The sequence below is a fragment of the Pteropus alecto genome, unplaced genomic scaffold, assembly GCF_000325575.1.
Source record: "Pteropus alecto unplaced genomic scaffold, ASM32557v1 scaffold156, whole genome shotgun sequence".
Classification (NCBI taxonomy): Eukaryota; Metazoa; Chordata; class Mammalia; order Chiroptera; family Pteropodidae; genus Pteropus; species Pteropus alecto.
In genome coordinates this window covers 1,793,130-1,804,226 of record NW_006437746.1, presented here as the reverse complement: position 1 = coordinate 1,804,226, position 11,097 = coordinate 1,793,130, and the positions used below count along the sequence as shown (strand labels likewise).

The following is an 11,097-nucleotide window of genomic DNA, read 5'->3' as shown; positions in this document are numbered from 1 at the left end:
GTCCCGCCCTTTGGTATTTCCCGAGAAAACTTGGAGTTGGGAGGTCAGCGTGGTGGTCGTTAAACAGCATTCGTTTATGGCTTTGTGAAATGCTTTGCCTTTATAACTCAGGATATGAGTCTACTTACCCTGAGAGCTTTGAGGCGAAACCTTTCCTCAAATCCAGGTTGTCCTGCCGAGGGAACACTTTGCTCTCCTCTCCTGGCAGCATCCTCCTCTCGTTTTGTTCTTTTCCTGATCAAACGGTGTCATATGAATGGGTGTCCTGGAAGCCACTGGCTGAAGAAGGACAAGGTTAGCAATTTCTTCTCACCTTCTTTTCTCTCCTCCTTCCTCCCCTTCACTTCCTCCTCCTCCTCCTTCTCTTCCTCCTCTTCTTCCTCCTCCTCCTTCCCGCCCCTTCTCCTCCTCCTCCTTATATTAATGTTAAAAGCACTCTTTATTGAGCACCTACTATGGGGCAGACACTGTGCGAAGCATTTTACCTATATTTATCTCAATCCTCCCAACAAGCCTATGAGATAGATTTTGTTATTCCAATTTTACAGGTAATGAACTGAAGCTAAGGAAAATAAATTTCGTTCTCAAGGTCACACAGCTAGCAAGTAATAGAGCCAGGACTGTCTGACTTTAAAGCCCCAGTTCTTTTTTACAGTCTTAAAAAAAATTAGCTGATTTTTCAAGTTAATGAACCCCTGTAGGCCCCTCATCAGGTTTTCTGGCTGAAAGCATCCTGCCACTCCTGCTCCATGTCTCTCTCTCAATATATACACGCTCTTCTTTTTTGCCAAACTATGTAGAAGTTGACTGCAAATGTCATAACATTTTATCCCCAAATACTTCAGTTTGATTCTCCCAACAAGGACACTTACCTTCCTAACCTCAATATCATTAGCAACCCTAAGAAAATCAGATTTCAATTACACCATCCAACACACAGTGTATGCTCAAATGACCTTCAAATGTCCTTCAGAGCTACATTTTCGTCCAGTCAAGATTTATAAACTGCCTTTGACTGTTTACAAACTTCAGTCTCCCACAGTAAAGCACAGTCCCTGACTTCCCTCCATTCTCTGTGACCTCGAATCCTTTGGAGATTTTGGGACCATCAGTCTTCAGAATATCCATGTTCTGGAGTTTGTCTGTTACTTTACCATTATTTAGTTTTAAAATTTCTGGTAAGAATGCTCAAGGTGATATTGTACAGTTTCCTTTATTTGGCATCAGGTGCACATAATGTCAGACCACTAGCAGCTGCAGAATCAACCCTCATGGTGACACAATGGTCTCAGAAGCTTCAGTATTTTCCTTGCAGCCTCAGAGACAGTGGGATTTGTCTCTTCTGCAGTAGTTTCTATTAAAATCCTAGGCTTCTCTCTGATTGGTCCAGCTTAGATCACTTGATCATTCCTGAACTAATCACTGTGCCCAGAGGGATGTGGTGTGCTGATTGGCTTAGGCCTGGTCATGTGCTCCATCCTAGAGTCACCTTAAAGACCACAAGAAAGTGAGAAATGAGCCATCTGGATTGAAAATCTAGTGTGTTCCCACTGAGGAGGAGTATGAATCTCTACCTCACAGAGGTTGGGGGCACTCTCTGTAATGACAGGGACAGACTTGTCCCTAGGAGATGAGGATTTAGCACAAAACAAGTGGTAGACTCTTATCTCTTAATACTACTGTTAGGACTTATGGCTTTGAGGCTGGTTCAGTCTGATTTCTGTGGACTTTAAACTTTCATTTCCTCTTCCCCTTGACTCATTTCATTTTATTTTTCATGTTTGTCTTCTCCAGTAGTCCAGCAATTTCTTTAAGCTTTAATGGCAGAGGCTGTGTCTGGTTCCTCCCTGGGGCCCACCCAGGATCTAGTACACACAGTCTGTGTTTGGTAATTGCTCTTTTAATGATTGAATGAATATGGAGAAATGAAGGCATAGGATGTCCTGGTCTGATAGGACGGGGGGAGCAGTGTCTGGCTAAAAATCATTATTTAAGTTGGCAGGTCAACCGTTGGTTATTTGTACAAGTCTAAGAACTTTTTCCTAATTTTTAAAACAAATAGGTTCCAGAAAGTTCTAATAAAATTCACACTGCCAAGTTGCTTAAAACTGTTTAATGGGGGCATATTGTGTGATTGCGTGTGTATGTGTGTGTGCGTGTGTAAAACTCCCAGCATGAGAGCAATTATTCAAAGTCTACTTTCTGCTCTGCCATCAAAGCTTTTTAAAATATTTCGTTTAATTTTTTGAATGGGTGATTTATTTATTTGTTTTGAAATCATTTTCAAGGACTGCTATAAACTTCTTAGGTATTTTTTTTGTATACATAACAAGCAAATATGCATTACCACTTTGCAAAATGATAGCATATCGGGATACTGATACGAACCTCCTTTTTCTCATTTAACAATATTTCATAAATATCTTTCTATACTAATATGTAAAAAAATTTAGACAGTGCTCTAGTCAGCAACTCAAAGCTATGAAAAGACCAGTGCTAAAGACTGTTGAGCAAAGGTGTATTTCTGGGTTTAAGTTTCAGTGTGTAGACCTGGTGTTTTCTCCTCCACCTCATCACTTTCAATTAATCAACTAATTACCAGTCATAACTGAGTTAATCAGAAGGACTTCTGTGTTTTCAAAAGGACAACGTTATCCTCAGTCATTTCGACATCTCTTAACTTTTTTGAGTTAGGAAGGATCTTAAAGATAACCATTTCTGATGCCCTCATGTCACAAATGAGTTTGCCGGGGCTCTCAGAGAGATGTCTTTGACCACAGCCTCATCATGAGTAAAGGAGCAAATCGAGGGCTTCTCCCACTGCTCCGCACTAGGAGGCAGTTTTGTGGGTGCCAGAAGAATGCTGTGGTAGGCAGAATAATGTTCCCTAAAGATGTCCATGACCTTACACTTGGAACCTCTGAATATATTATTGACATGACTTTGAGGGACTTTGCAGATGTGGTTAAGGTTAAGGACCTCAAGATGTGGAGATTATCTTGGATTGTCTGGGTGAGCCAGTCTAATCACACGAGTCCTTAAAAGTGAGAGAGGAGGCAGAAGGCAGGTCGGAGAGGTACAACAATGCAAGAGGCAGAAGATAGTCAAAACATGAGAAGTTTTGACCCATCCTTCAAAGATGGAGGCGGGAAGGTAGAACCAAGAAATCCTGATGGCCCCTAGCAGTGAGAATGGCCCTCAGGGACAGTCAGCAAGGAAATGGGATCCTCTCGCTACTAAGAACTTGATTCTGCCAATAACCTGAATGACCAAAGGAATGGCTCCTCCTCGAGGGCACCCAGGAGGAAGCACGGCCCTGCTGGCACCTTGATTTTAGGCCAGCGAGACTCATGTCAGACTTCAGACCTATAGAATTTTAACAATAAATTTGTGTTGTCTAAGCTGCTAAGTTGGAGGTAACTTGTTAGAGAAGCGATAGAAAACGGATACAAATGTGATGGTGACAGACTGCTCCCTGCTTCAGAATATTCTGGTGCATAGCAACTGATGTCATAGAAAAGATTCTAGAAAAGCAGGCCGTGGAGAAGGACTTAAGGTTTAGAAGCTCTTAGGTGAAGGCAAATGGGTTGTCAAGGAGGTGGCATCTGAAAAATCCAGGGGACTGAGTGGAAGGAGAGCAACTTTCCTGTAAGGAACATTAAAACTGCCATGTGGCTGTTCCTGCCCCCTCCCCCGGGGGACTGATAGCAGGTATATGGTGGGCAGGACCTGGGACACGTGTGATGACACCCAGCTGCAGGAGACACTCATCAGCAAATTCCCTTATTGCTCATCCGATGACAGTTCTGTTGGGAAGAGTAGGTTTTTGTTCATTTATTCATTCAAGAGAGATTCATTGGGCACCTATTATGCACCAGGCTGGGTTCAAAGTTCTGGGGATAAAGCAGAGAACAAAACCCATGGTGCTTACACCCTGGTAATGGGAGATAGACAAGTGAACAGATAAATGAACAAGGTAATTTCTGAAGTTGGCTTATCTTATGAAAAAAACCCACGATTTTCTGTGATGGGGCAGTGGTCAGGGGATCCTATTTGAGTGGTGAGCTCATTTGAGCTGAGACTATGACCAGAAAGAGCAAGCTAGATGGTGGTTGCCGGGAATCATGCTCCTGGCAGAAAAAAAACAGCGTGTGAAAAGGACCTGTGGTGGGAAAAGAGATTGGTGCTTTCAAAGAAAAATGAGGGCGAACGAGGGACTGAATTGGTGCTCGGATCAGGAAGGGTCTTGTTGGCCAGGATGAGAGTTTGCGATCTTTTTGAAAGTCCAAGGGGAGTCTGTTGGAGGCGTGTGATGGGATATGTTTTTAAGGCCTTTCCAGCTGCCGTGTGGAGACTGGGGAAAGGGGAACAAGAGAGGAGTGTGGGGTGTAGGAGGACAGTCAGGAAACCTCTGCAGGAGTCAGATATGGTGGAGATTTGGGCTAGGATAGTGCGGATATGGCGAGAGGTGAATAGGTTTTGGAAGAACAGTGGACAGGGCTCCTGGTGAGTTGGCCGCTGGGGAAGAAGGAAGGAGAGAGCACTCAGTAGGCCTTTTATGAGTTGAGATGGGGCCTGCCCTCTCTGGGAGGCAGGCACTGCCTGAAAATATTGTTTGCTCTGTTGGGCAATGTAAACACAGACTTCTCGCATATACATTGAAATTCAGTTCTTAAGCTAAGGGCGTGGAGTGCATCAGAACTCAGAAAAATAAGTGTCTGCAAGAGATTTGCATATGTAACTCATTTGCTCTTTAAATCAATGCATTAGGTGAATATTACTTTCACCTCTACTCTAGGCACAGAGAGGCTGAGAAACTATCTTAGATCATTCCTGGGATCACTAAGATTTCAGCTACTGAGGGGATAAAGCTGGGCTTTGGATACAGGCGACCTGACTCCCAAGTCTGAGCACTTAAATGCTGGGCCCTCCTTGACAATGTATTTGGTGTACTGGTCACCTCTGTAACTGATCATGCAGACTGAGAATTTAAACAAATGTTTGAAAGTGCAATTCTTCTAATTCATGAATATACTTAGTTTTTTCTGACTTTTGCCCAAGTTAGACATTTAGGTCATTTGTTCTCAACTGGGGGCAATTTTGTCCCCCACGAGACATGTGGCAATGTCTGGACACATTTTTGTCTGTCACAACTGAGAAGGCAGAGTTATTGGCTTCTAAAGGCCAAGAGTGCTCCTAAACAATCAATCTCCAATGCCCCCCAGAACAAAGAATTTTCCAGCCCAAGTGCCAAGGTTGAGAACCTCCATGTAGGTGAACATAGGCTGGAGGATATGCATACACCTGTGAGTGATGACAAACAGGAAGGGGGAATTAATTGTCCAGTTGATATATATTTATTTAGGGGTTATAGGACATACCAGGAAGAAGATATATTATAATTTCCAGTTGCACATCCTAGTCTGAGGGATGGGACATAGCACAAAACAAGACAATCACCGGCTAGGCACTCTGGAAGTGATTCTGAGAGCAACAGGGGCTCAGAGAAGGGATGTTCTCGGAGGATTGCATCAGGCTTCAAGGAGGTGGCACCTGGGGTGGAGACCTGAAGATGGAGCAACATGTATGTGAGGAAAGGCATAGTAGGGATCTGTGCACTGGTAATAACCATGTGTGAAGACACCACGATAAGAATTAACAGGAGCTTGGGTGTTGGGGGTGCGGCGTGCGGAGGTGCAGAGAGGGAGCAACATGGGAATTCAGAGTTGACTGATTTGGTTCCTCCTGCTGGAAGGCGGGCAGGGCGAGGCGAGATCATCATGGAGAGCTTAGAAAACGAAGTGTGAGTTTGCTATGGTAAGGAATAGGAAAGTAGCAGCATTCTCAAAGTGACACTTTCCAAGTGCTTTGGGGACATTTCTCAGTCATGGTAGAAAATGCCACTTGAAGGAGTTGGCATGGAGGAGTGGAGACCGGGGGCCTGGGCTATGACTTAGCTTGCAGTGATGACGTGGGCGGAAGTGGTGGCGATGAGGTTAGTTGGTGACAGCAGAAATGGAGACGGTTAAACTCAAGAGTCAATTCTCTGTGCACCCCGCAAGGTATCCCCCTTACCTTCTACGGATGAGGAAACAGAGGCACTGTGAGGCTAAGTGACTTGTCTGCTGTTGCTGATGGTGACCCGGTTAATACGCAGCAGATCTGGGCTGGACCAGGGTTTGTCTCCTTGCATGGACAGTGAACTTGGTTTGCAGGAGTTGGAGGACTAGGTTTTATAAAGGATAAGACTACAGCTCAATATATTCTGGGATAAAAGGCGATGGTGGAAATCATTCAACATGACGGTGGTGGCTATACTCGAGTGGTGGTGCCGTGATGAACTTTTTTTCCTTTGCTCTTTGTTTTCCAAAATGTGTTTAATGAGCAAGTTCTACTTCCACAAGAAAGGGGAAGAAAGGATTTGAGCATCTGCGTCTATCACGAAATAGAAACCAGTGCGAAGAAAACCAAGGAGAAGCCATTGGGTGTTACTGAAGGAAAAGAGTGTGTGTGTGTGTGTGCGTGTGTGTGTGTGTGCGCGCGCGCGTGTGTGTGCGTGTGTGTTTGGGGGGTGGGGAGACCTTCAAAAGAGCAATTTCCTTAGAAAATGCGTGTGTGTGTGTGTGTGTGTGTGTGTGTGTTTGGGGGGGTGGGGAGACCTTCAAAAGAGCGATTTCCTTAGAAAACACGAGGCCGGGAAGAGGAGGAGAGTCAGGTGTCCTGGGTTTGCGTAACTAGACGTGAGAATTAGGAGGGGGAAGAAGTGTGGAGGAGAAGCCAGGCAGGACTCCCACTTTTCTGAACATATCGAATTGCACTCCCCCTTCCCCGCAGCGCCCTTCTTTTCCTTCGGAGGAACCAGCGTCCCTACGACCTTGGTAGAAATTACCGTGACTCCGCCCGCTCACCTGGCCGCTATTGCCCTGAGCCGCCAGCAGGGAAGATGAAGGCGTCTGTGGTCCTCTCCCTCATTGGCTACCTGGTGGTTCCGAGCGGGGCTGCGATCCTGGGGCGCTGTGTGGTGGCTAGGAGGCTCCACAGAGGAGGCCTGAGTAATTTTGAGGGCTACAGCCTTGAGAACTGTGAGTAGGCCCTTCTCAGCCCTCTCTGTCTTCTCCTTCTTTCCCTCGTCCTCTGCCCAGGCACCCCCTAACTACAGCCCTCCTCCGAGCCACACACCTCACCTCCTGTTCCATCCTAGGGGTGTGCCTGGCTTACTTTGAGAGCAAGTTCAACCCCGCGGCTGTCTACGAGAACTTGCGTGGTTCCTACACAGGCTTCGGCCTCTTTCAGATTCGCGACACTGACTGGTGTGACAGGGGCAAGAACCTCTGCCACATGTCCTGCTCCGGTATGTCCCCTCCCTCAATTCCACACTGGGGCACTGGGGACTACGGCATTGAGCTTCGAGTGCTGCCTTCTTAACGGCCAGAATTTACAAGTTCGGAGCGGGGAGGAGGAGGGCTGGCAGGGGTTGGGCGGAGCCAAAACCAAGGTGGGACCCCGAAGAGGCCGCGTGCTGCATTCCGGGGTACGCAGGGAGAAAGGGCAGCGGTGAGCCAGGCACAGAGTCCTGGGTCGGAGCTATGGGGACCCACATCCAGATGGGAGGAGAAAGCGTTGGGACATTGCAAGGAGACCAAGTGGCAGACCTCAGAGCCCATCCGCTCCTGAAGGATGAGGTAGACGGCTCTGGTTGGGCCCGATTTTTCCCACGCTTGGCCACCACATTCTTCCTCAAAGGGATCAGAAGCTGCCACTTTGACAGGCAGAAGTGGTCTCTGGGAGGAGACAGGAAGGGGCTGACCCAAGGGGAGCTTGGCCTGCCTCTCTTAAGAGGTTCCACATACCTGTGGTCAAGAAGAGGCGGCGCTCAAGACTCACCCCATGAGCGTTTGCTGAGCACCTACTAAGTGCCAGAGGACTGGCGTATGATCCCCAAGCTGGGGGTCTCATGGGTGGAGCTGCTGCCATCAGGGTGGGCGCCGTCTTTGTCTCCTGCCCCTTGACGGGTCTTCGGCAGTAGGGTTATGGAGAAAAGCAACAGAAGGGAAGCTGGCGGAGGTGGAAAGGCATGTTGGACAAAGTCGGACGAAGCCAAGGATTTGGGGTCCTGTTTAGGGAAGATGAGAGGCTGCAGCACAGGCAAGGAGGGCGGGTATTGCTGTAGTCCCCGGGGGCAGGTCTCGGTTTCCAGGATCCAAGCAGGAAACGGAAGGATGAATGCACAGACATGTTCGTTCCTTAGAGGCACCGCTGGGCCCTCTTATATTCTGTTTCTTCTGCCTGGAACAATTTTTCTTCTGTGACTCCCTCAACCCCCTTTCCTTAGATGTCCGTTGGCCCAATGACCCTTCCCTGACCCTTCGCACCTGAATGAGGTGCCCCCACTCAACACTCCCACATCAAGCTGCATCCCCAGCATCCTGGGAATCCTTTGCTTTATACTCATCGGCCATCTTTACCCTCTTGCCGACTTCAGGCTCTAGGAGGCCTGGGGTTTATCATGTTTGTTGTTCTATCTCCACTGCTTTTCTTATATTGCTTAACACAGAATATTCACTCTACTATATATTTTTAAGGAAAAGAGTATTATAAAAATTACAAGAAAAAAAAATCAATAGAGTTAGTAAAAGATGACCATATCCTGCTACCTCCCAGGGCTGTCTGAGAGGAATTTAAGGGTAGGTTTATTCTTGGAATCACATGGATGCCTCTCTAACGTGAGAATCTTCTACCTTCCCTGACGTGCTCTGACTTAGTTGCCAAGTGGGGATGTGGTATATCATTCCACTTTATTTTCTCCACAGCTTTACTGAAATCAGATTTAAAGAAGACGATCGAATGTGCCAAGATCATCGTAAAACGAAAACAAGGGATGGGAGCATGGTAAGAGCTGTACCTTTAAATAGCCTGTGTTCATGCCTTTCACTCATTTAATCTTAATCTTAGCCTGATCTTGGTCACCGCACATCTGCAGTCCCAAACTAGTGAGATCCTAACTATCAGGTTAAACTGTGGAACACTGTTGAGTTCTGCGATCTCAAGGCCACAGAAGGAAGGAAATAATGACCAAATTGCCTTAGGTGAACAATTTTCCCACCTCAAATCTTGTTTAAGGTGATACAGGATGCTAAGATGAGCATCCCTTGAAATATCTGTATATCTCTGATTATTTCTTTCATATAAATTCCTACAAGGGTTCTTGACACTTTTAAGGTTCTTGATACATGTTGTGAAATGACTCTCCAACGAGCTTGTACCAATTTATACTAATGTTAACAGTTTATTTACATGACTATTTACTGCACTCTTACCAATTATAAAATCTTTGCCCTTTGAAAGGTGAATAACAATTTTGTCTTGTTTTCATTTGCATTTTATGATATTCCATTAGTGTTTTCCCATTATGTTTGTCATATATTTATATTCTCGTTTTCGATTTTCCCCCTGTTCCTTTCCTTTGCCTATTTTTTTTTATTCATGTCATCATATTGGTTTGAATGAACTACTTATTCATTATCTGGTCATTATATAGTTGCTGCCAAAAATACCTGCAACTTTGATTTCTTCGTTAGCCAGGTATTCGCTTAGGAAAGCCTAAAATTTATAAGTGGTTGGGCCTGTGTTTGACTTATTTTACTCTATATTTTATTTGTTCATATTGTTATGTGTATTTGTAATTTGTTCATTTTCATTGCTGTGTAGTATTCCATTGTATGACTATACACAATTTATTTATCCATTCTTCTGTTGGTGGGCATCTGGGTGGTTTTCCTTTTTTAATGCTGCCATGAACATTCTATGCTTATCCTTGGCAAATATATAAACAGACTTTTTCATCGATTATACAAGGAATAAAATGACTAGTCATAGGATATGCATATTTTCAGATTTGGCATACTCTGCTCATCAGAGATTTAAAAGAAATTTTATCAACCTCTACTCCCATCAACCGTTAGGAGTTTCGGTTGCTCCAAATTCTTGCCAATGCTTGGAATTTTCCAGTTTATTTTTGTGACTGCGTAGGGGTGGTGTATTGTTAGGATGTGGTGGAGAGAGCAAAAGAGACATGCTTAAGATGCACAAGAACCTTCAGGGGGTGGCACGTTCAAATGCCCAGGGGCCAGGACGGGGGTGTAAGTGGGTCAGCAGGGGCTGCGGAGCCCTGGGGATCCCAGCTCTGATAGTGGGGAGCCCCCTCCCATTCACTCCTCTGGGTCTTCCTCTTTGCAGGCCCTCCTGGACCCTGAACTGCCAGAACTCGGACACCCTGGCACGGTGGTTGGATGGATGCAAGCTGTAGCCATCACCGGGGCGGCCCGCGCAACACTCCCCAGTTGCATCTTTTGAATGAAGACGCTCTCCTGTTGGCTGCCTTCACTCAATCCTATTGATTATCTCACCGCTTGACAGCTCCAGATGGAAAAGGACAAAAGTTTGCTAAGGATGCAGGATGCAGAATAAACCAGCTAGTTACTCAACCTGGGCCAAAGGTCTCCACTTGTGTGATTATACTGTGGTCGTTACTAAGATAACCATTATTTACCATTATCATAATTTATTACTTAATCTCAGATGGAGGCTTTGAAGGAAAGGGAAGAAAAGATACAGTGGAAGAAAAGAGAAGTCACAGAGGACAGGAAGACAGGCAAGCCAGGCCTCCAGTCTCAGTGTGTGTCCACATCGAGACACACAGATGGACATGAAGAGACCACAGAATCCTTTTCACACTTCTATGGAGAGAATCCAGTGACAGTTCCTCTTTCTTATGAAAAGTTAAGTTTTTAGAAAATGGTCAATAACACACACTCGCATTAGAGAAATTGCGAAAAATCCAGAACCATAGAAAAAAAAGAGTCCCACCTTGGTCTTCGTACCCAAGGACAATCCAGGCCTCCAGTCTCAGTGTGTGTCCACATCGAGAACCATAGAAAAAAAAGAGTCCCACCTAGGTCTTCGTACCCAAGGACAACTGCTGTCATGCTTTGACTGTAGTCTCTTTTGGTCCTCCTTTCTGTAGAGTGGTTTTGATTATTTTTCAACAGTACCGTCGTCATGCTATAGATAGAGTTTTGTACCTCGCTTTAGAAGAAA

The 11,097-nt window shown here is 45.5% G+C and overlaps 1 protein-coding gene across 1 annotated transcript; it reads left to right on the top strand.

Moving 5' to 3' along the window:
- The first annotated feature begins 6,943 nt into the window (after nt 1-6,943).
- LYZL4 (lysozyme like 4) lies at nt 6,944-10,306 on the top strand. Its single transcript, XM_006914819.1, has 4 exons — nt 6,944-7,082; nt 7,202-7,351; nt 8,811-8,889; nt 10,237-10,306. Exons 1-4 carry the CDS (start codon nt 6,944-6,946, stop codon nt 10,304-10,306), a joined length of 438 nt encoding a protein of 145 aa, XP_006914881.1.
- The last annotated feature ends 791 nt before the right edge of the window (nt 10,307-11,097 follow it).

Bases quoted from the DNA above. Each gene is read 5' to 3' on its own strand.
- LYZL4 (XM_006914819.1), top strand. From the start codon at position 6,944: ATGAAGGCGTCTGTGGTCCTCTCCCTCATTGGCTACCTGGTGGTTCCG. The intron at 7,083-7,201 runs GTGAGTAGGCCC...GTTCCATCCTAG, and splicing joins GGGCTACAGCCTTGAGAACT to GGGTGTGCCTGGCTTACTTT. The intron at 7,352-8,810 runs GTATGTCCCCTC...TTTTCTCCACAG, and splicing joins CTGCCACATGTCCTGCTCCG to CTTTACTGAAATCAGATTTA.